Here is a 25,367-nt window from a genome sequence, read left to right as displayed (position 1 = left end):
CTTCCTTTATGAAGGGTGTATTCACTGAGAATGGAATTTTAGGTTGGCAGATAATTTCTATCAGCATTAAAAGTTGTGATTTTTATTGTCTTGTAGCTGTGCTGTGATTTCTTTCTTTTTTTTTTTTTTAAGATTGATTTATTTGACAGAGATCACAAGTAGGCAGGGTTGGGGGGGAGCAGGCTCCCCGCTGAGCAGAGAGCCCAATGCAGGGCTCGATCCCAGGACCCTGAGATCATGACCTGAGAAGAAGGCAAAGGCTAAACCCCCTGAGCAACCCAGGGGCCCCTGTGCTGTGATTTCTGTAGCATTGTCAGCTCACAATCTTTTTGTTGCTTTTTTGGTGTATTTTTTTCTTTAAGTTTTTCCATCTTCAGTCTTCAACAAAAGACTTGTTCCAAGTATGTGTTTCTTCATATTTATCCTGCTTGAGATTCACAGAAGAGCTTTAATTTGTGGTTTGGTGTCTTTTGACTATATTGAGCAATTCTTGTCCATCATCTCTTCAAATACTGCTTCTTTTCAATTTCTCTGTCCCCTCCTTCTGGAACTGTAAAATACACTTATGTTAGGTGTTTCTACTGCGTCTTTTATGTTTGTAATGTCTTTTTTGTGTGTGTATTTTTAGTCGTCTTTCCCATTATGTTTCAACCTATTTTCCAGTGCTTTATCTTCCACTGTCCATATACTCTCTTTTCAGTGTCTAATTGTTATTAAATCTAGCTGTTGAATTCTGAATTTCCATTACTGCATTTTTCTTCTACCCATTTCCATTTTTACTCTTCTAGAATGTTTTCTGGTAGAATTTAACTTTGTCTTCTATTTTTTTGAACATAGGTAATCATAATTATCATGAAGATAATTTCCTTTTTAAAAAAAGATTTTATTTATTTGTAAGTGAGCATGAACGGAGGGGAGGGCCAGCGACAGAGGGAGAAGCAGTTTCCCCGTGGAGCAGAGAGCCCAGTGTGGGGTTCCAACCCGGGACCCTGAAACCATGACCTGAACCAAGGCAGATAGATGCTTAATTGACTAAGCCACCCAGGCGCCCCAATTTTGAAGATAATTTCTAATGTCAATTTGGGATTACATATTAGATTTTTTTTTTTTTTAATTTAGTTTGGGGACACCTGGCTGGCTCAGTTGCTAAAGCATGTGACTCAATCTTAGAGTTTACTTCAAATCCCACGTTGGGCATAGAGCTTACTTTTAAAAAAGTAAATAAATTTAGTTTCAATTTTTTGTTGTTGTTCGGTCTCCTGGTATACCAGATGCTTTCTAAAAAATTATTATTTTACTGACATCTGGGTGATGTTATCTTCCTCCAGGGAGGATTTAGTTTTATTCCGACAACAATGAGGGGAAAGGGAGTCCTGTACTCCAGTTTTGTCTCTTGGTGACTGGGATACTGCAGAACTCTCCACCTCAATGTTCGGCCTTCTAGCAGCCTCTTCACACTGGTATCTTAGCATCTCGCCTCGCATGTACGCAGCTGAGGAATCGTCAGAAGCCTCGAGAGGAAATGGCACATAACGTGTTATAGTCACTGCTTTATGTTCCTGGGATTTTGGCCTCTTCTGTCTCGGTTTCCTTGGTTACAGTGCACTCTGGTTTTCCCCTCCCCAGTCCAAGGGGACTTCTGCAAGTTCTTGCTGATGCTTTCTGCTCAGCCTTTACGTCCTGTGTTGTCAGGCAGACATTTTTCTCCAAAGAGCAAAAGCAGCTGTAAATGCATGGCTCTCTCGGTGCGTCGTTGTCCTCTTCATGATTTTGGCTTCTCAGATCCTGACTGCCTGGGTTGCTTTCGGAAGCCTTCAGAGATTTTTTTTTTAACTTAAATTTTGAAATAACTTGAGACTCAGAAAAGTCGCAAAACTAGTACAGAGAGCTCACTTCTACCCTTTCCTCATCTTCCCCTGATGTTAATGACTTAAAATAACCTTACTTGTTTGTATTTGTAATTGCACATTGCCCTATTTTCCAGGGCTGACAAAGCAGAGTAGGACTGCTAATAGGTTGGGGCGGGAGGGGGAGGGGGAGAGAGAACTCAGGGAGCCAATGGGGGTGACATTTTGGTGCAGGACTTCTCCAAGTAGACTTCTCAGAAATCTAAGATTTTTTCCTTGTATGAGACATCTCCCATGACCAGGTAAGGGTGGGAAATTCTACCTCTCATAGGCAGCCCCTTGGAAATCCACAATGCCATTTCCTCATTGAAGTCTCTGAAAATGTTTTGGTAAAGAAATCTCCCTATTTGGTTAATCCCAGTATTTCCAGTTTGTATGGCCAAGGAGCTATTCATTTGGGCAGTCTGCATTTCGTGGCACACTGGTTAGAGGATACTATTCTGGAGCCCTTCCTAATTTACCCTTGCTTTTTTACATTTTTTCCTAGGTTCAGACTCTCTGGCCATTTAATTTCTTGCTTCATTAAAGGGAAGAAGGTGGAGAAGCCAAGGTTTCTTTGAAAACAGATTATTTGCCCAAGAAGAAGGCCAAGGCTGTGTTAACTTTTCCCACTCAGCCTCCCCCTCCCCCTGCTGGGTCTGGCTGAAAAGCAAGGCAAAACCTTTATTTCCCAGATAAATTTCTTTTATATCAGTGTTCCCTGTGGTCTTTGAAAATGCTCCTTTTGTTTTCCTGTTCCTGGCAAAATTAGAGGATGGCAAGTAGGCTTCTGTCTCTGACCATAGGACCAGGGCACCCCAGAGATGCCTAGTTTGCTGCGTGGTCTTTTTCACAGGGCGGGGTGTGGGCGTGGACTGTGGGAACCACGCGGATTGGCCCCAGGTGTGTGTTTCACATTCGTATCTCCTGTCTGTCGAGCCCAGGTCGGACACTGCTGTTTGTGATGGGGCAGATGACTAGGCGAGGGCAACTGGCATATGACGTCGAAGAAGGTAGCCGGCAGAGTTTCAGAGTGAAATTTTGACACCTTTCCCCCAGTCCACCCCTTCACGTGGATGTCCCTTAGGATTTCCTAGTGGATGGTCCCTGCCCGCTCTCAGGTGCCTGTCCCGAGTGTTGTCCTGGGGCCACTCGGGTGATCTTCCTGGCTGAAGGACAGACCTGATCATACCACTCACCTGCTTGAACGTCTCCACTGCTTGAAGGATTAAGTTCAGCCTCAGGGTCTGGCCCCTGCCCCTGTGCTTGGGTGTTCATTTTCCTATCAGTTATCCATTTGGATCACTGCGCTCTCTCCTTAATGCCCTCCTATCCTAAGTAATGAAATGCCACTTCTTTTCTGGTCTCCTGGGTGCTGTCCATGTAGCCTTCTAGGCCCTGTTCTAGAACATTCTTGGCCCCTCCTCATCTGTATGATTTGCTTCCTTCCATCCGAGCTCTAATAGCAAATTCTGCATCTGTGTTTTGGGTGAGTACTTACCATATCCTGGCCATCGACTTCTGCTTCTCAGTGGGCCCACAAGCATGTGGCGTGACCTCGGTATCTCTGGCATATGGATGTAGTCAGCGGACTTCCAGATACTTAGGGAATTAGACTGAATGACGTTGTGTCACTAATGTTTGAAATATTAAGTTGAAGTGACTTTTCATGTGGGTGAATTTAAGGTAATTCATTGATTTCTACATATCGTTCTTGCCACATCCCACACAGGTTTTGATGGATACTATTTTTATTGTTAAATTTAAAAAAATTAATTTCTTTTAGGGCTTCTTTTATCATTCATTGTCAATTAGGACCAAATTCAAAAATTTTATACTGACTTATTTATTTTTATTATTGATTTCTAATTGAATGGCATGGTGGTAAAATTAAAAAACAAAATGTTCTATATAGTGTTGGCTGATTTTGTGACCTAGTAAGTGGTCAGTTTTTCTAATGTTCTGTTTTTACTTGCAGAGAATATACATTTTTCTCTTTATTGGCTGGAAGGGCAGGTATATATGTTCTTATTTGATCAAGGTTGGTCTTCCAGATCACTTATATTCCTTCCAAGATTTTTTTTTTTTTTTAATTCACATTTGGGCCGTCAGTTTCCTGATACATTTGTATTGAAATCTGCTATGATTGTGGACTTCTTTTATTTCTTTTCTTTTCGTTCGTTCTTTCTTTTTTTTTTTTTTTTTTTTTTTTGCTTTATTACTAGTTTTTTGAAGCTATGCTATTAGGTGGGTCATTATTGTAACAGAATTTTGGTGGCTTTCTCCTTTTATTATTAGATCGGTTCTCTGTACTTACTAGTGCTTTGCCTTAAAGTCTTTTTTTGTCTGATGCTGTTGTTACCAACTTATTTTTAATCAGCATTTTCCTAGTAGTTATAACTTATCTACTACTCATTTTCAGTTATATTTTATGTGTGTCTCATAGAGGCCACATGTAGCTGGATTTAAAAAATCTGGGGCACCTGGCTGGTTCAGTCTGTAGGCACATGACTCCTGATCTAGGGGTCGTGAGTTCAAGCCCCACGTTGGGTGGAGAGATTACTAAAAAAAAAATAAAAAATAAAAAATAAAAAATAATCTACTTTATTTATCCTTTAACGTGTTGAATTTAATCATTTACATGGACAATAGTATTTGGATTTATTACCGTCTTATATTGTGGTTTCCATTTTGTAATCCCCTTTGTTCTGTGCCCCGCCGCCCCCACCGTGCCAAACTTCTTTCCTTGTTTTGTTTTGTTTGGATTGGAAAACAGCGGTTTTCCAACCAACGCACTGGTGTGTAAACTATGTTATAACACGAATAGTACTGTATGTATATTATTGTTTTATGCTTTTAGTAGTTACGATTAATTATGTAACACAGATTCTCACTTATAGTTTTGACAGTGTTTAAAGTGATGTCCATTTCCCACTTCCTCCTGAACATAAAGGAACCTTACTGTGCTCAGAATATCCGCTGGGCCCCCTCCCCCTCCCATCTTATTACTGCTTATGGTTATAACATTACCCTTTTGTGAACTCACAGACTTGTTTTTGCTTGTTTGTTTTTAGTCTGCGGTTGTATATGCCACCATCGTGAATCAGTTTCTGTTCTCACTATTGTTTCTTGCAGTTCATACCTTCCGTCATGGATCAACTTTTATCTCTTTGGTGAAGTACGTTAACATTACTCTTATTAGAAACAAATGGTCTGTCTGAATAGGTCTTTGTTTTGTTTACTTTTTAAATAACAGTTGAGGGAGACACAAAATCCTAGGTTTTCACATTTCTTAGCACGTTGATACTGATCTTCCATTGCCTCCTGGAATCTGGTGTTGCTGAAGAGAAATCTGCTGTGAATCTAATTGTGGCTTTATTCCCCCTGTGGGAGTTTTAGAATTGTTTATTCTCGAAATCTTGACGTGCAAATTAATATGTACCTTGCTTAGCATTTGAGTATACGTCCAAACTGTGGACTCACGCCTTCTTTCAGTTGTGTAAACAACAACAACAACAACAAAACCACAAGAACAACAACAACAACAAAAAACCCAGCAGAGCTTATTAACTCTTAAAATACTGAGTCTCTTATAGTCTATCCTTTTTTCTGGAGTCCGTATCTGATAGATCTTATTCTCTAAACTGATATTTCATATATTTTCTTTAAAAAAAAGATCTTTTCCTTTGAAATTTTTTGTTTTCTCCATACATTCTTTAGTGATATTTTGTGGTTTACCAGTTTTCTCTCTGGTTGTGTCCAGTCTGGACTTTATCCCATTTATTGAATTTTTTGTTTTCATGATTATTGTTTTTGGTTTCCAAGATTTCTAATTTTTAATAGCAATTTGTACAATTTCCCTTCTGTGTAATTGCTTTCTCTTCCTTAGTAGACATTGTTTCTTCATTTATCATGTTGATGACATCATTAGCATACACACAAGCTTTCTGTCCTATTGTTTCATGGTGTTCACTGGACGTGAATTCACGTCATGATCTATGATTTTGTTGGCTTTCTTACTTGGTGTTAGATTTAGCCTTGTGCCCTAGAATTTAGATTTCTGTGCTTAATTTTTACTGGGGAGGGTGTCTTTTTGTTACTCTTATCCCGTCTTTGCTCACTTCTCTCTGGTGGTTGTGAGGTCTTCTGCCTGGCTTCCCATGGAAGTGTGGTTTCTGGTCTCTGGTGATATTGGTGGTACCTTGGTCTAGCCAGAGAGCTGGGGGTGACCCAATTGCTTCTTTGCTCTCCAGTCTCCATGGGCCCACAGATTGCCAAAGGTACCAACCTCAGACAGTGGTTTGCATATGGATGTTTTTTCCAACTTCCCTTCCCTCCCCATCCCCTGGTTTTAAGCAGAACCTGATTCTGGGCTCTTGTCTCACGGGGAACTTGTAGAGACCATTTTACCCAACAAGAGCTAGACTACTGGCCACCAGAGCCTGTGGCTGACAAGACACCAGCACAACCGAGACTTCAACTCTGCCCATCATGTTTTGTTTCTCTGTTCCTTTTCTGGTCCATGACAAAAATCGATTCTGTTGTTAAAGCATTGCTTGTCTTAATGGTTCCTTTTTGGGGGATATTTAATCTATCATTGCTCTGTATTCAGAGGGGATGTATTGGAGTTGAATTTTTCTAGTTATCTTCACTAGTAGTAGGAGCTCAAGCATTTCTGTTTAGTTTCTAACACTTACAAGAAATAGAACCCCAGTTTCTGTAACTCCTTAATGAGGTCAAGAGCCCTTAGGGACCATGCTTGTCTTTTTCGTCTCTATCTGCATGTTCTAATTATGGTGCCTTGTACATAGGAGGTGCTCAGCCATATTCTTTGAGTGATTAAGTATCAAGTATCAATAGATCATCTAAGGAGCGGATACCAAATGCGTATTTATACTGACTTTCTCAAACAGCTGAGCACCACTGGGGCACTTCAGAAAAAACAGAAGATTGATCATGATGCTTACCTGGGACTCATGTTGAAAACCGTCCTATATTATCATCTCTCTTCAAACACAGGAATATTAATCTCACTATTTTTTGTTCTTAAAAGCAGAACACTCCTCCTTCTATTAGACACTCTGCTTTCTGAAAGTAGAACAGGTAGAACCTGAACCAGTAAAACGGATTCAGATTAAGGATGTTTTGGGTCTGCCTGTCAGTGCTAAGGAGCTTTTCAAATGGGTATTTTAAAACAGGGATCTAGAGTGGGCTTCTGCAGAGGGGTTACGGTAACCCTCTGAAATTATAGGCAACTGTATCAATTCTTTTGCTTTGGAACAAACCGCCTCAATACATAGTGACTCAAAAACAAAAACTTGTCACCATTTTGTGGGTCTGTGATTTGGGCGGGACTCACCGGGGAGGTCTGTTGGTCTGGCTGACCTCAGCTGGGCTTGCACTGATCCCTCTGCTGGCAGTCAGCTGCCCAGTCAGCTGGAGGTTTGGAGCACGAGAGGGCTCAGCTGGGAAGGCTTCTCTCTGCTCTGAGTGGCCTTCGTTCTCCAACATGGTAGCTCAGGCTCATGGTTACGGTGGAGCTCGGAGCGGGGCCAGAAGTATCGACACCGCCACTTCGTAGCTATAATGAACCTATTAAGGCCTGTTACTTTCTGTTCTGTTGACACAAGCTAGTCAGTGGGGAGAGAAATAGAGGCGCTTCTCAGTGGGAGGAGCTACAAGGCCCCGTGGCCACTTTGGCATCTACCATGCAGGAAAAGGAGTGTTTCTCCTGGGGTGTGGTTGTGTAACTTTCACTGGAGTCTCAGAGTGTTACCTCCAAAGTTAAGAACTAATATTTTTTTTTAAAAGATTTTATTTATTTATTTGACAGAGAAAGAGAGAGATCACAAGTAGGCAGAGAGGCAGGCAGAGAGAGGGGGAAGCAGGCTCACCGCTGAGCAGAGAGCCCGATGCGAGGCTCGATCCCAGGACCCTGAGATCATGACCTGAGCTGAAGGCAGAGGCTTAACCCACTGAGCCATCCAGGCGCCCCAAGAACTAATATTTTAAATGGTCTCACTACTAGACAAAAAGGTGTTTGGGAGACCTAATTGATGGAGACTCCCACGTAAATGCCACTGAGCGTGTGGCCCTGGGATTCTGTCTCGTCTCTGTGGAAGGTTATACCTTGTATCAGGGCATTGGCAGACTCACCTGTGACCTCCGTACTGAGGCTGAGAAACAGAGCTGTTGTGAGTGTATCAGCTAGCTTTTGTTGTGTAACAAAGCACTCCAGTGTTTCATGTCAAACAATCAGCATCTCTTTAAGTCCATTCCCAGGGCTTTGTCCTGTGCCTGCTGTCAGCTGCCAGACCAACTAGGGGCTCTGATCCCAGGGATGGCCTGGTTGTCCTGAGGGGAGTGTTCGGGCCACTTGTCTGTCACCACCCAGCTAATTAGCCCAGGCCTGTTCACGTGGTGGCAGCGGGGTTTCAAGAGAATGACTGAGAGCATGCCAGATCTGCAAAGGCCTCCGTTTCTGTCTGTGGTTCAAAACGAGTGTCAAGTCCAGACTCAGGGTGGGGTAGGTAGACTCCAACTCTGGCCAGGAGAAGCTGCAAAGACATAGCTACAGGGAAGATAAAAAATCATGGCCATTGTTCATTCTTCCCCTAAGGACTCCATCCAGATAATTCCTCCTCCCACCTCGAGTGTAAGTTACCTGCTGTGTCTGCACCTTCACTCCTCCTATTAAAGAGGAATGCTGTATTTGCAGTCCCAGTGGGAATAGCAGCAGAAAGTCGCACTGACATTAAAAAACCTGCGATCCTTTGACCATTAATTGATGGGAAACCCCTCCCCTGCTGTACTACTGATTTTTAAATTCACAGAAATATTTTAAAGGTATAAGCAGATCATGTTGCTGTGCTTTTCTAAAGAACGCGATTTACCGGGGCGCCTGGGTGGCTCAGTGGGTTAAGCCTCTGCCTTCAGCTCAGGTCATGATCTCAGGGTCCTGGGATCGAGTCCCGCATCGGGCTCTCTGCTCAGCGGGGAGCCTGCTTCCTCCTCTCTCTCTGCCTGCCTCTCTGCCTCCTTGTGATCTCTGTCTGTCAAATAAATAAATAAAATCTTAAAAAAAAAAAAAAAGAAAAAGAAAGCGATTTCCCTTATTTTCAGCCCCCCTCCTTGTTCTGTAATGCAGCCCACGCTGGGGCCAGACTCCCTTTGCTAAAAGGGTTCTCTGAGTACATACACTGTGTTGGACACAGAATATTTAGGGACTTCTGCGGCATACCTTTTTGCTTGGCATTTGAGAATTTGTGTGATCTGCCCTCTCTAACTTGCGGCATCTGTTTTCTCCCATTCTCCCTCGATCACTAGTCATTGTAGTCAAACCAAATGTCCTGCTGTTTCTCGAACACATTTGCCCTCTACCAGTGAGAGAGTCTGAGTCATCTAGCGACGTTCCTGGTTGTCCCCACGCATGTCTGTGTGTGCTGTCGGATTGAGTGGGTGGAGGCCAGGGATGATGTTAACTCGTCGGCAATGCCCAGGACAGCCTCTCGCAACAGAGCATTATCTGGTCTAAATGCCAGAGGGGCATGGTGGTAAAACCGTGTCCTACACATTGCCGTCTCGGGGTGTTTTTTTGCACTGCCTTATGCTGCGAGACTCGTTCAGTGCTGCCTATTGAAATGTCCCTTATCCTTAAATGGGCAGCTCAAATGCCAAGCTTTGTAGGAAACAGGTCCTGGATGTCCCCCCTTCTCTCCCGCACTTTGGGCTCCCAGAATCCTGTGATCACCAAAATGCCTGTTACTTGGTATGTTTACAGTGATTCGTACCCAGCACTGTTTTGTCCGGATTTTTCCTCCCTTGTAGTTCAGTTGAGTGTGCACGTATTATGTCTTCTGCTGAACTGTAGGTTCCTATGTAAGGATCTTATTTATCTGTGTTTCTACTAGAACACCTACTGTGTACTTTACAAACAGTAAAGTACTTTACTTTATATACTTTACTTTTACATACTTTATATACTTTACTTTTACATACATACTGTATGTAAAGTACACAGTAGGTGCTCAATTAATATCTGTTGCGTGAGTGAGAAATAGACATATTCTCGTGTCCTTTGGTTCGGTTCCTTCTTCCAACAATTTTCTTTAGAGGACTTGGTTCAAAAAAAAAAAAATGCAACAAGCTGAACATGAGCTTTTTGTTTTTGTTTTTGTTTGTAGAGAATTGAGTCAAACTATGATAACAGATTGTACAATGCAGTTAACTTCTGTTTATTTCTGCAGCTGTTTAGTGAAAAAATAAGTGGCGTCGAAGGAACGAAACTAGATGACGAATTTCTTGACATGGAGAGGGTAAGAGAGCATGCTAATGCAGTTGTATTACAAATTTGATTTTCATCCTCATGTGAGATGTACTGATGATGTTAAGGCTGTTAGTGGGAACCTGGGATGTGAAGACCCGTTGATGTGAGCTGGGCCGTGGCTAGTTGGTTCCCTCTAGTGGACGAAAGTCAGAATGTTCAAAACATGGTCAGTCTTGGCAGTTACTGCAAGAAAAAGACCCACGTAATTGTGATAATGTATCTGGAAAATCAAAATGTATTTCTGGGATGAGACCCTTCAAATGCATAACGATGGACCATGTGGAAGACTCTGGCTCTGTTCCCATGTGTTGCAGAAGCTGCGTGACAGATAACGTTTATCTGGGTTCTGTCGCTGGGACCAGCAGTGTGAACGTGGATAAGCACTTTCATCTTTTCCGACCAGTGACACAAGTTAGATAACGTGTGCCCTGCCTGCCTCACATGGATACAAAAGAAATTATTATGCAAAAAAAATTAGGTGTTTGAAAGCATTTAGGAAAATATGATCTTGTTATAGAAATGAGTATAACACCCTCCAAAGGAAGATTGTAAAATCTCTGTCCCTTCACCTGTTTGCTGGTCAGCTGTGGAATGGCTGAGGCGGAGGGAGAACTAGGACCTAGCAGTTACCAGCGTCCCCAGTTGCCTTCCCCTTGGTCTTGAGCCCTTTGAAAATAGCCTTGTTTTAATAATGAGACTCCCCAGATGAGAGAGGGCGGACAGAAACAAAGCATCTATCCTCAGATGTCGAATCTAGAACACCGCACAGAGCAGGTTGCAGAGCTGTCATCAGATGTGGGGGAGGAGGTTCAGTCCCAGGCCGTGACTTGGAGGGTTCCTGTCGTCAGGACACCCAGCCCTGGCCACACTGTCCTTTCTGGGTGCGCACTGTTACGTTTCTAGAAATGTTAATGCTTTGAGAGGAAAAGCTCACGTTGTTTTGCTTTTGAAAAAACTTAATTTCTGATTAATTGAAAAACACAGAAATATTTTAACATCATTGGCATACCTGAAATTACTTTTAAAAATCCCTTGGTATATAAGGATGTCATGTGTAACTTTCTTACTAACAAAATGACCCAGTTTAAATGTCAAATTGAAAAACACATCAAAACACATCTCCGCAATTGTATTTTCGGATGAAACTACAATTTTTTCTTCCTAAAACCCCAGTGAGCGACAGGAGAAATATAAAAATAAAATCCATTTGTTTTCTTACAGCAGTGAAAAGCATGGAGATATCTAACGTGTGGCCAGAAATTTTAAGGACTTTCTGGAAGAGATTAATTAGATAGTATCCGATCCCCCTAAAACAAGGCACAGAAATGACAAAGGAATGGAGGAGATACTCCAAGACAAATCCTAGCCATATGGAAGTGGAGGATGAATAGTAAAGTCAAAGTGAAATTTGATGGAAAAAAACCCCACTAAGTGGAAAAAGTTATGAAAAGGGGGCCACCTGGGTAGCTCAGTCGGTTAAAGCAGCTGCAGCTGACTCTTGATTTTAGCTCAGGTCATGATCTCAGGCTCCTGGGATTGGGCCCCTCATCAGGCTCTGTGCTCAGCTGGGCGTCTGCTTGAGGATTCTCTCTCTCTCTCTCTCTCTCTCTCTGCCCCTCCCCCTGCTTGCTCGGTCTCTCTAAAATAAGTAAATCTTTTAAAAATTATGTGAAAAAGATGCAGTCATGCATTCTATCAGAAAATTGTGATAGTTATGAACCATTATGCACCACATAACATGGCATCTAAATACATAAGGGAAAAGTTGTCAGAAATACATGGAAAATGGACAAATCCAGAGTAGAAGAGTTCACATACCTCTCATGAATAATAGATAGAGTTGATAATAATAGATTGACTCATAGGCAGTTAGTATAAAATATAATTAGTAGTTTTGATTATATTATAAATAGATACAGAAGTCTACATTCCTCAAATTGAGAATCTGTATTCTTTTTAAGTCCCTTTAAATAATCATATGTTAGGCTCCAGAAAAAAACTTTAAAAAAAAAAAAAAAAAGAATTCCCAGGGTAAAATCATAGAATACAGGACTATAAGGAAGGTATACATTCCCAATTCTAGATGTTTAGAAATTTAAAAATGTATAAAAATTGTTAAAGAAGAAATGAAAAGTAAAATCAAGGATCATTTAGGCACAAGAGACAGAATTCTATATATCAGAACCTGTGGTATAACACTACATCTTAAAAACACTTAATAGAAAATAAATGAAGAAAATGAATAAATCATTTAAGTCAAGAAGCTAGGACTGTAACAGCAAATTAAATCACTTTAGGTAGAAGGAAGAAATCAATATGGATAAATGAGGGATTAATAAAATAGGAAACAATAACAACAAAATAGAAGAACCAATGAATAAAACCAAGACCTCCCCCCTTTTTTTTTTCAAAAAGCCTCCTCCACCAAGTGTGACTGAGAGAGAGAAGGGTAAGACAGATTGCGTAAGGAATAAGATGATAGAGTGACAGGTATGGATTCTTTTTTTTTTTTTTTTTTTTTTTGGTGGATTCTTTTTAAAAATAATTTAAAAAATAGAATATCATGAACAGCCATTGAAACCAGGGCTGTTTGCAGCTCTCCAGCCCAGGCCGAGGCCTGGAAGAGTCTGTGGCGTGGGCTTCGGGGCGCCACAGGGGCACGTTCCCTGCCCACATTGGAAGGAAACTCCAGATTTAATCAGTGGGCAAAGGTGCCTTTGTACTAGGTAGACTTTACAAAACTGATTTTTACTTTCCCCCGTTCATCCTGACGGCTAGCCGCAGACATTGCATAGCATCTCGTGGCCTGAACATTTCCCCCTGCCCACAAGATCCCCAGTTATTCTAGGAGGGAGACTTTGCTTAATTTTTGTTTGTTTGTTTGTTTTTAAACTGCATGGATTTTTTTTTTTTTTTCGGTGTTCATCTTCATTGCCCGTATCTGCCGGTGTGGTTCGTGGGCATCTCCTTCAGTTTGTAAAGGGTTAATTCCCAGTTCTGACTGCTGGCACGTTCTGGAAGCTGCTGTCTGATTCCCAGTTCCGACGTTCTGGAAGCAGCTCTGTCTGTGCACACCAGGCCTCTGACTCTGACCATTTGTTTCTTGGCTTTCCCCCCCTCCCCCAAAAGATAGAAAAGGATCTCAAGCAGAAAGGAGCCCTGCCCACAGATCTCAGGGTCACCCTTCAGAGATGAAAGCTAGCTTCCTGGTGGCTTTTCATGTCTAAACAAGGTTGGATACGTGGAAAGGAACATGCTGAGCTGTGTCTTAATTAATAGGAGACTTGAAAAAGTTTATAAATCTAAAACCTAGTTTTTCTTAAACTTAAGCTGAACCGATGACCCTCATTTATAAATTTAGTAATTTCGGCACAAAAACGGTGATCGTCTTCGGTTACTCTTCATTTTAGGTTCTTGGAAGTCATAGGTTTAACAGATTAAACCCTTACACGTTTATCTTCACTGACTCAAGCCGATGCCCTTGCACATTGCAGACATCTAGAATCACAAAAGCGACGCATGGAATTTGCTCCAACGTCACGTCAAATTTAAAACAGAGTTTTCCTAAGAACTTGCATTTCTTGAAACTCTAGTAAAACGTAAACATTTAGGTGATCCTGTTCTCTTCAGCATTTCCTCTCAAACACTTCTAAGCAATCGGACACACTGAAGGGATCTCAAAGCTTAGAGAACGTGTTACGAGGCCCCGTGCACGTAGGCACGTGTGCATAAGACGAGCGTGATTCGTGGCCTCGTCATTTACATGCTGTCCCGTTAAACCTTCCCGGGGCCCCGCGTTGAGGCCTTCAGCGATGGGGAACAACTAGAGCTTCAAGCTGATCGAGAGCGGACTTGGTTGAAAGCTTCGGACCCTGGCCAAAGCGTTTTTTTTTTTGAGTTACGAAAATGAATTTCTTGTATTACAGATCACTCTACAACTTGCTTTTCCCCTGACGATGCGCTCTGGGCATCTCGCTAGTACCCATGGGGCTCCCCTATATTTTCTCTCTGATGATTAAATATTCCTTTATTTGGATGTTTCACGATTGATCCAATCAGTCTCTTACTGCTTGTCATTCAAGTTGGTGTCAGTTTTCAATACGATATAAAATGGTCTAACATCCTTTTACATAATTGCACTTTGCTGGCGTGTTTCCAGATGATAAATTTCTGGAAGTCCAAGAGTGACACTGATACGCCCATTACTACTGATGATAACGCCATCTCCTTCATCTCCAGAAGCTGATTCTGTCTCGCACTCTGTGCGTGAAAGGGCCCATTCTCCCCACAGCTGTATCACACCTGATATTGGGACAAATCAATTAAAAAAAATTTTTTTTGGCCAATCTGGTGAGTGAAAAGTATCTCCTTTTTAATTTACAATTTTTCTGACATTTTGTCAAGTGTTTGAACTTGCATTTTTCCCTGTTTGTGGATTGCTGGTTTATGTTCTTGTCTCTTCTAGTTGGGCTGGGTTTTGTTTGTTTTGTTCTTTAAGTGGGAGTTCTGTGTTTTGGAGATACTAACATGTGTCCCTTGTACAATTTTCTTTCTCTTTCATTTTGCCAATTTTGTCGAATCTTGTGTACTGTGTCTTTTCATTGTTCAGTCTTTTTAGGGTCAGAATTTTGGTCTTTTCACTTAAGACATTCGGATTTTGGGTCATGCTTACACGATTCTTCCCATCCCCATATTTCAGAATACACTGCTGTATAATTTATTACCTTTACACTTTGTTTTTAGGTCTGTATTTGTAATCCAGTATGTTTAGTATATTAATTTGCTAAGTTGTAACAAAAAAAAAGAAAAAAATGATAATTCAGATGAGATTTGAAATCATTTTACATGTTAATTTGGGGGACGGATTTACATCTTTGTACAATTAAACTTTCCCATTTAGAAATACGGTTTTTGAAATAGATACTGTACATTTCTCATTATATTTATTCCTTATTGTTGTGTATTTCCAAGTTGCTCTTACGAATGGGATCTCCTTTTTCCTTATATTTTCTTTCAGGTTATTGAGGGTATGAAATAAAGCTATTGTAATGTGTACATTTAACCTCATTGTCTGTTCTCACATTCAGTGGCTGGCTAACCAGCAGCTGGTGTCCAGGAATTTTTTTTTTAAATATTTTATTTATTTATTTGACAGAGATCACAAGTAGGCAGAGAGGCAGGCAGAGAGAGAGGAGGAAGCAGGCTCTCTGCCGAGCAGAGAGCCTGATGCGGGGCTAGATCCTTGGACCCTGGGATCATGACCTGAGCCAAAGGCAGAGGCTCAACCCACTGAGCCACCCAGGCTCCCTCCAGGAATGGTTTTGTGGAAAGAAAGATTCAGTCTTAACGCATTGACAGAACACCTGGGTGTTTATGTTAGTGACCCGCTGGTGAGAAGGATTCTTTCACTGTTGATTCACTGTGGCAGTTTCTAATGTGAGTCATTATTAGGGCGTCCTTATATGAGTATGGGCGTCAAGTTCACCCGGCAGATAAGGAAAGTTTGGTTCAGACATGCCTAGTGTTGGCCCGAGGGACATATATCCAGTGACCGAGTGGAGTGTAATGACTTGTCCGAATTTTCCAGATACTATGTGAATACTTACTTGATGTTAAAAAGAAAAAAAAATGCATCATTTTTCATTCTCCATCATCAAGGGGAGAAAGAGCTGTCCCAGAATTAAAGTGAGAAAATAATTGCTTCTCCCCTAAAATGCTGAAATTCATTTAGGTTAAAATCACCATAATAACGTGTTCTTAATATCAAATTAATGCATATTACTCCTCTGTCTTTCTGTGAATTCTGTGTCATTTACCAACATTTTTATGTGTTTTTCTTTTAAAGAAAATAGACATTACCAATAAAGCTGTTGCAGAAATTCTTTCAAAGGCCACAGAATATCTTCAGCCAAATCCAGGTAAAGTTAGAAAATGTCTTGAAATATTCTCTTGTTCATTTGTTTTCACGGATCAATCGCCCATGTTTGCTTGACGTATGGCTGACATAATTTAGAAACAACGTTTTTTGCATCCAAATAATAAAATTCAGGGTTTTTTAAGTCAGACCTCCAGACCAAGGTATTTCAGTAAATCCCGACAGACAATGCTGTGAATTGCAGTGACCTCATTCGGGTGGGGGCTGGGCTTAGCCACAAGGCTCTGCAGAGCGAAGGCAGCTTTGAGGAGTTGCTTCTGAGAGCCAGCAAACATTTTGTATACATTTTCTTATGGAGGCATCTCCTCTTTTAGGAAAAAAAAAAAAAAATCCCGTCCTCCTGCTCTGAAGGTGTATATCCCCTTGAAATTGCTTCCACAGGAGGATTTTAATTCTGAAGTCATGAACGAGTACCCCTTGATGAGTTTTTCCTGGATTTCTTGTAAAATCCAGAAACCGACAGGGGGCAGGGCCTCCAAGCCTGGAACTCTGCGCATTGCCAAATCTGCCTTTCCCTTTTAGGGACCTTTTAGGAATCTAGTATTTGCACGTGGTGACTGTGATTCCCTTGGCTATGGGAATCAGCACAGACCCAACAACCCTCTGAGAATCTGAACAGTAAAAATATAAAAACATAAATTTTATAAAAATCGTGTCTGGGGAGGTTGGTGGGTGTAGAAGTCTTTAGGACCGAATAGGTGATTAGAATTTTAAAAACTATAATAAATACATCTCTGCTCTGGCCGCCTCCGGGATTGAGGTGAGCCACATACGTTCCTTTTCCGGATAAATCAGTCAGCACATACTTAGCAAGAGCTTACTCTTGGCGAGGGGTTTTCCTGGATCGTGGGGTGGCGTGAAGTTGGACCAAGATCCCATCCGCAGAGAAGCAACGTTGGAAGGGGGCAGAGTAGGGATGGGGGCGCAGCAGTGGACGCGTCTGCTTGGACAGAGGCCTCTGTTATTTCCAGCTGCACCGCGACCCGTCGCATGCCGGCTACCTTCTGGTTTCTAACCTGACAGTGGGAAGGAGGAGCTAAGGGTGTGTGTGTGCATGTGTGTGTGTTTGTGCGTGTGCATGTGTGTGTTTGTGTGTGTGCATGTGTGTCGTCTGTAGGAGAGCAAAGCCTTTGTGGGCAGGGACCAGGAGGACAATGGCTTTGAACCGAGGTGGGCACGATTCAGAAAGGCCGGCATCCCCTGAGAGACTGGGAACACGCAGAATCCGGGCTCCTCCCAAACTGCCGGCGTCAGACTTTACGTTTTCCCAGGATCCTTGTGGGATTTGTATGCGCCTACAGTTTGAGAGGCGCTGGTCTAGAACACGTGAAAACAAACATGTCATTATTAAAGCCAAAGCAAATAAAAGTGGATCCCTTTACTTCCTAACGCTATCTCAGACACACAAGCTAGTGTGCGCTTCACGCTCAGGCCTGTGGGATAAAGTCCCAGTCCTTAGCGTGGGGTCAGTTCATAGTCACAGCCCCCCGTAGGTACCTCCTGATTGGTCCGGGTTCCGTCCCTGCGTGGGTCAGGCCGGCCGCTCTATCTGTCGGCCAGAGACCGCAGGCGCGCCCTCTCCCACCCTTTATTAACACGATTTCGGCCTTTTTAGGGGCATCTTTCTATCTTGACTCAGCCGTATCGCTATGGTTTCCTTTTCCCGACCTCAGCCCCGACTTTATCAGCAAAGTACATCTTGTCTGTTCTGCCTCACAGTAACCAGAGGGAGCTGCGTCAGGGCCTGCGCTGGCCTGGGCCGTCCCACAGAGCCAGGGTCAGGAAGCACTTCCCGCCTGAGTCACAGAGAAGTCCAGGAGCGTGGCCGCATGTCATTTCCCTAGGGGACTGGGGACCTGACCGCACCCGGGGGACCATCCACACACAGACTCCCGCTCCCGGGTGGGGGGGGGTCTGTTTCCTCCTCCTGGCTCTGTGCTGAGCCAGAATGAGCAGCAGCCCTTCATAATGATACTGGATATAATCAGACGAGCACATTCTGGGGGCACAGGGAGGGTGTTCGTGGCCCGCTGGTGGTCAGAAACATCGGCACCTCGGGAGTTCTGGTCTCCGTGATCCGTTGGGCCCCAGGAAGGACTGGCTGCCCTGGTGTCTGCACCCAACTTGGTGTGGGCCGCGGCAGGCCTTTCGGTGTCCTACCCTGCCCACGGGCCGGGGTAGCCCGGGTCCCCTGTGCTCCATCCCGGCCACGCAACTGGGCGCTCAGCACCACCCCCCTTGGTGAAAGAGTCTGGGAAATCCCGTGAGAGACGGACTCGGTCACACTGGCCCTGTCCCTCGCTCCAGGCCTCGTGCAAGTTGCCCACCAGGTGGCCTCGGTTTTGTCCTCCCCGGTTCAATGCGACAGACTGTGGCTTCACCTTGTCCTTTTAAGGAATTACAAATAACAATGTTTTTAAGCATACAGAGCTAAGCTAGGAATGCTGAACACTGTGTCGAAGATTCGAGGGCAGGTGAAGACCACCGGCTACCCCCAGACGGAAGGCTTGCTGGGCGACTGTATGCTGAAGTACGGGAAAGAGCTGGGCGAAGGCTCCACGTTTGGTGAGTGCGCACCGCCTGGGCCTAGGGTCTCCCGTGCCGAGTGTAGGTGATGCACGATGCCCTTTTTTTTTTTTTTTTTTTTAAGATTCATTTATTTACATAGAGAGTGGGAGAGGTTGGTGCCCAGGGAGAGGGAATCCTCAAGCAGGCTCCCCACTGAGCCCAGAGCCCGACATGGGGCTCGATCCCACAACCCCGAGATCACGACCTGAGCCGAAACCAAGAGTCAGACATTCAGCCCATGGAGCCACCCAGCAGCCCCCACAGTGCCTTTATTTTAACAAACTTATTATTATTATTTTTTTTATATCACCCAAGTCCTCCATGTTCATCACAGGAAGTTTGGAAAATATAAGCGAGTAAAATACAAGAAAATAAATGCCAGTGTTACTCACTCTCACACATCTAGGGGTAGAGTCTTGGTTCTCGTCTGTGTTCACAAGCACCTTACAGGAATCCGAGTGGGGTTGTGGTATAGATACCCTTAGACCATTTTGTAACCTGTTTATTCCCATCGACTCTATCCTGATCCGTGTCATAAAATAATCCCTCTTCTACGATACTGTTTCTAAACGCTGCATAATAATCCACGCATGATGTCCTAGCTCGTTCCGTCAATCCCAATTATTAGACACTTAAAGAGTTTTTCTCTTTACGCAAAAAGACTTTACACAGCATTTTAAACAATCGTTTTCATAGGTAGATCTGTGGGGATGGCCAAGATTATGTTCTTAGATGAAAACCCGAGTCGTGAAATTGCTGGGTGGAGAGCATGCCTGTTTTTGCAGACTTTTGAAGCTTACTCCCCGAGAACTCTCCAGAAAGAGGAAGCCCACTGCACACTCTTGCCAGGAGTGAGCGAGACTGTGTTTGTTCCCCAGCACAACTGATAACTGCGGGGATTATTTTTTTTAGTTTACTTTTAAATAACTGGTAATTGGATGCGTAGCATATTGAAATTGATCTCTTAGTACTGCTTTAACTGTACCTTTTAGATGGCGCGTAAGGTAGCGTTCCTTCCTGTTTGTAGACATTTTTGTCAGTTGGGTATGTGTATCCTTTGCCTCTTTTTTCATTAAGGTGTTTGTTTTTCCCCTCCCGGTTCATGAGCTCTTCCCATGGTCGGGATATTTGCTCCTTGCCTGGCTTGTATGTGAATGAAGTCAGACTCCGGCAGGGATTTAGTTCCTGATCTCCTAAACGGAGAGAGATTTTTGCTGTTTACATGGTGGGACTCATACGTCTTCCTTTATGACTTTCGGCTTCATTATTGTGTTCAGAAAAACTTCCACCCTCTGCCCCCGTATTGTATAAGTGTTCGTTTATACTTTTATTTTGAAACATGTTTCTTTTCTTACCTTTAAATTTCTGACCTTCTGGGTTTAACAGGAAGATACTGTGCAATAACTGGGTTCTAATTTTGCTTTCTCACAAATAGCTAATTGTTTTAATACTTTATTGAAAAGTTCAGTGTTTCTCCTCCAATGAAGGGAAATTTTGTTACAACTAAATTTTTATATTCTACGTTTGTTTCTAGCCTGCCTTGTTTGTTTTCTAGATCTGTGCCCTATTTTGATCCAGTGTTGTATTTTAAGTGTTATAACTTTAAAGTACACTTTAATATACTTAGCTAAAATCTCCCTTTGCTGTCTTGTTGCACACATTTCATGAATATACTCACCCTTTTATTTTTCAGATGAAACCTAGAGTTATTTTAAGTCTCCTTTGCTAAAAACAAAACAAAAAAAAACCATTTTAATTGAGATTTCTTTAAATTAATACATTGGAGGTGAGTTGAACATTCAAATGATTTCGTCTTCTAGGAAAATTTGTCACTTTTGCTATTCAGCAAGGCAGGCAATGGAAATTGAGAATTCAGATACTTGGTTGTAGTAACTGATCTAAGAAATCGGGGGGAAAAATCTCCTGAAAACTTAAAAAAAAAAAAAAAATCCCAGGGGCAACGGGTGGCTCGGTTGGTTAAGCGTCGGACTTCAGCTCAGGTCATGATCTCAGGGTCCTGGGATCGAGTCCCGCGTCAAGCTCCCTGCTTGGCAGGGAGCCTGCTTCTCTCTCCCCCGCTTGTGCCCTTTCTCTTGCTCTCCTTCTTTCTTTGGAATTAACAAAATCTTAAAAAAAAAAAAAAAATCCCAAAGGCTAAAACATTCATGAGTCACAGGGGGTGACAATATCCTCCAGAGCAGTAGAGTGTGAATCGTATTGTATTCCCTGGGTGAATGTGGACAAGATGGCCTCTTCCTTATCCTGAAGGCAGACCCGTTGAGGGGACAGTGCGGGTGCTGGGGAGGCCCTCACAGCCAAGGCCAGTCCTGCTGTGCACCTGCCACGGCGACTGGGCAGGGGGCTGGATGGGCTGACAATCTGTTGGCTCCCCAGGTCCCCAGCAGTGTAGGGGAACTTGTGTTGAGGAGGAGAGCCGGTCACAGGAGGGCGTCAGGAAGAGATAGGTTGATTACTCTTCTGGGGAGGAGACTACTGTCTGATGCTTTCCTCTCGGGGCCACATGGTAGAACCTTCCTGAAGTACAGAGGCCTCAGTGAGTGGAGGCTGAGCCTCACGTCCTCGTGGAATCTATCGCACTAAGTCTGAACCAGGGGAGGGAACGGCAGGTCCAAGGTGACGGCCGATATTGAGAATTAATTTTTGGAGTCTCCCGAGAAACATTTGAAAATGTTTCTGTCAAAGTCGAATTTGACATTCCGGGGCTGAGGGGCCAGAAACAGTAGCTTCTGTTTCTGATTAGTTGGGCAGGAGATCATCCCCAGGCTGGGAAGCGGTATCTCATCTTTATCTTGGAAAGATTTAGACTCTGGAGCCTGAGCTAAGGACATGTAGGGGGAATGAAGTTACCAGTAGGTCAGAACGGCGTCCTGGCTAGCCATAGTTTAAAGTAAGCGTTTCCACTTGTATTTTGCAAGGTCCTGTACCATATATTATCTGGTTAATTAAAAAAAAAAAAAAAATAGAGGCGAGTCTTCATTGCTATCACTGTTTTGCAGGTGCATGAACTTTGCATGGCTGGACTAGTAGGGGCAACAACTTGGGGTCAGAATTTCCTAGAAATGCAAATTCTTGGGCTGGCCTCTAAGATCTTTTTCTAGGTGAAGAGTTGAGAGACCCCAAGCTCTCCATGTTTCTAGGGTCAATTTGGAGAACTGATACAGGAAAAATAGTCTGGTCTGATACATCTTGTCTCAGAGATGCCTTCAAGAGAAACTGCTACCCTTGTTCTGCTCAGCCACCAGTACTCCTGCTTGCAAATTCCGGTGGATTAGCTGGCTCCGGGATACCAGGGCGTAATCTGGCAAAAGCTGCCGATTACTGCCCAAGCCTGTGTGTGGCTGGCCCGGGCCCTGTTGCAAGAGCAAACTGTGCCCGTCCTGGTGAAAGGCTGTCCCATGTCACCCTGCCAGGCTTTCTTTGACATCAGAGGGGGTCAGGAGTCTTAGAACCATCTAAAGGATATGGGAGTGACCTCAAGATCTAGTAGCTAGAAGCTGACAGGAGGTTTTGTTCATTCATTCCTATTGTAGCCTTTATTGGTCGATACTTAGCCCTGATGAATGAATCCTTTTATCGTTTACAAAGAGGGATTTTGTTCTCCAACTTCTAAGGAACCCTAGGTGCCAGTTCACTAAACTCGAGATTTCCCTGCTCTCTGAAAGTAGAGCATTCCTAGGAGGCCTTTTGTAAAGCAAAGTGGTGTAAAGCAAAGAGGAAATGACTATTAATTTATGTGGAAAAATTCGGGAATGTTACCAGAACCCCAGAATCACCTCTCTTAGGCTTTTCTCAGATCTCAGGGCACGTCTGGCATGTCCAGGCTAAATCAAGATAAAGCACAGACGCTCCCAGTCACAGCTCAGAGCCGTGGCGGCTGGATGCTGCGATGCCATGTGCTGTTCTCATGACTTGGGGTACACGCTTGCCCCCTAATAACTTGCTGCAGAATGAAGGCTGAATGTTCTCACTTTTTGCTTTTTTTTTGTAAAGGCAAAAATCCTTTTTTTTTTTTTGGTTTTGTTTTTCAGTTACCAGAAACAAGTACTTCGTAGGTGTTTTGGAAAGGCGATGGTGTTCAGCCTGAACTTTGAAGAAGCAGGGGAGACCCATACCAGTTTTTAAAGAGGGGTTTTTCGCCACCTAGTGGCCAGAATGGGAAATGCTTTGGTCTCTCTGAGCCTCAGTGGCTGTTTGTTTTTTGTTCCTGAGTCAGGATTCAACCATGGGGGGGGGCGATGGGGGGGACACCTTTTTGCACCATCATCCACAAACTTTTGGGAAGGAATCAGATAAATACCCCCATTATCCTCGAGTTCTCTGCTAAAGAACCTCTCTTGTTTGCAATTTCTGTTCAAGGCAACGCGCTGATAGAAGTCGGGGAATCCATGAAGCTCATGGCGGAGGTGAAGGACTCTCTGGATATTAACGTAAAGCAGACTTTTATTGATCCCCTTCAGTTACTGCAAGACAAAGATCTAAAAGAGATTGGGGTAAGTCTTCCAGCTGTAAATCTACCTGTTGCTCCTTAAAATGAGGTCTGTATTTAAAATCATTAGAATGCCTCTGGGGGGATTCGGTGAGAGCCTCGTCTTGCCGTGGTGCTGCAAGAGTAATCCACACTGACCTGGCTCGCCGGGTCTTAGCTCGCCCTTCTGCATCTCACTGAAGCCGGCTAGACGCCAAGGACAAGTGCAAACCAGAATGAACCATAACTTCACAGGAGAACTTTTATGATCAAGTTCATACCGTATTCGGTCCTCTCTTTTGATACTTGGCACCAGACCCGTAGTCATTATTTTTCACTGCTTCTCAAGGACATCGGTATCTGGGAATTGACGTCTTCTGTTTGGAAAACTGTTAGAAATGGTCTCCCAGAGCACGCACGGGAGCTCTCAGGGACCAGTCAGTGATCGCCTGCCGCTTGCTTGGCAGAGTTTTTGTGTATGTGCGAAAACAGCCTCGAGACTTCTACCCCGCTGGGACTTCTGCTCTGGAGGGGTAGCCTGTGCTGGCTTCTGGCACCCTTTTAGGGACCTGCCCTGAGGACCTGCCTCCAGGCACCTTCAAGAGTGATCTCAAGGCAAGCACACGCCAGCTTGGAAGTTATTTGAACCTTGGGGGTGTTCCCTTTCCTTGGGAGACCCCTGGACCAGCAGCCTCAGCATCACATGTGACAAAGGCAAATGCTTGAGCCCTAAACCAGATTTCCTGAATGGAGAGTCCCAGGTGCCTCTATGGGCATTAGGATGTGTAAGGAAATCGGAGGGTATGGAGGGGACTTTAGGGAGGTTGAAAGAAAAAAGCGGACATTCAGGGACTCCTGGAACATTCAGCACCCTGACCCCCAGTATCCCTCTCACCCCTCACTCGCCCGGTTCTCTTTCCTGTCCATGTCAGGAAAACAGTGTCCCTCCTGCCCTCTGAAGCCAGGGCTCCACTGGGCCCTGGAGTCCGTGGCCATGTCCTTCGTCCTCTCTCCTGAATCTCCCATTCTTCCCCTTTCTATCTGTTGGCCTCTTGCTTTAACATCTGGACACATCCGCCCAGGAGCCCTTGCCTCCGGGCTTCATGCCTCCCCCAGCTCAGTCCCCATCACACCCAGGGCAGCCTTAGACGGAGACCATCTGTAGCTGCCCAGTGGTGGTGGACGACAGACCCACCACCTTAGCCCCAATTCTCTGGCCTCTCCTTCCCTCTGGGGCCTGCCCCCCCCCCCCCCGATCCCTCCCCAGTGCTGCCACCCAGCCTCTCTGCCCGTGTTTTGCTGTGGGCAGTCCCTCTCTTCCTTATCTTTCTCTCCTTTCCCTCCCCTCCTGGCACAGTGCTCACCTCAGATCTGAGATGCTCTTTATTTTGGGAAGCCTTTGTTTCCTCCTGGCTGAGCCTTCGCTCACCTGTGCCTCCAGCCTGCCTGCTTCTCTCCTGTTGCTGGGCACCAAGTGCCTCGGGGTGAGGAGTCCCGCTTTGTTCACTTCTGGGACCCCAAGGCCCAGGACGGGGTTTGTGGTGGCAAATTATTGAAGAACAAATGACTCGAGAAAAGGGCCATTCTGGGGATGTGGGGTCACCAAGACATCCTTCCCACACGCAGAACCTTAAGACAAGAGACCCCCCCCTTGGCTGGGACATATAATACACTATTTCTTCTTGTGCTCTTGTCCTTGGGGAGAGCCAAAAGTCCTCTGGGGATCGTCCCTCGGCCCTGGACCAGCTTCAGAGCTGGCTGCAGGCGCGAGCGTGGACCAGACAGACGTGCAGAGTACACCTGCCCCTCAGTGTCGGCGTCCCCCGTGCAACAGAACCGTATCCCGAGGGCGTCTCATTCCACAGCTGCCGTTTGATGCAGAAACACCATCAGTCTGCGCTGAAGTCACGTGATGATCCGGAATTCAGAGTCTCCCATTCGGAAGCTTCTCACATCTCCGCTGTGCTGTCTGTGCCTCAGATGCCGGCAGGGGAGAGCCTGTCCGCGTCCGACCAGCGAATCAGACCCGGGAAGGGTTTTATGGATTTCAAACATTCCTTGGCCCATAAGCAGCCAGGCTCACCATCCCTGCTTTATGGCCGCACATGGAGACCAGGAGGGAATACCAGATTTGCCCCGAGTCAGAACATACAGGAAAGATGATTC

General features: G+C 44.2%; 1 protein-coding gene across 5 annotated transcripts in view; it reads left to right on the top strand.

Annotated features, from left to right (window-relative positions):
* The window catches only part of SH3GL3 (SH3 domain containing GRB2 like 3, endophilin A3), a 131,592-nt gene that overhangs the window by 71,597 nt on the left and 34,628 nt on the right, over positions 1-25,367 (top strand). For 4 of the 5 annotated variants that reach the window (XR_009355220.1, XR_009355219.1, XM_059179855.1 and 1 more), the window contains exons 2-5: positions 10,133-10,201; positions 16,058-16,130; positions 18,569-18,712; positions 23,093-23,226. Coding sequence is in view for 3 of the 5 variants with exons in the window: in XM_059179855.1 (XP_059035838.1) it covers positions 10,133-10,201; positions 16,058-16,130; positions 18,569-18,712; positions 23,093-23,226 (420 nt within the window). In the remaining 2 variants the exon portion in view is untranslated. Of the gene's footprint in view, positions 1-10,132; positions 10,202-16,057; positions 16,131-18,568; positions 18,713-23,092; positions 23,227-25,367 lie in introns of those variants that run through there. The other variant, XM_059179856.1, reaches the window with a different exon arrangement.

The sequence above is a fragment of the Mustela lutreola genome, chromosome 7 (assembly GCF_030435805.1).
Source record: "Mustela lutreola isolate mMusLut2 chromosome 7, mMusLut2.pri, whole genome shotgun sequence".
Taxonomy (NCBI): domain Eukaryota; kingdom Metazoa; phylum Chordata; class Mammalia; order Carnivora; family Mustelidae; genus Mustela; species Mustela lutreola.
Note: the sequence above shows the minus strand (reverse complement) of the source record. Positions and strands in the feature narration are given on the sequence as shown.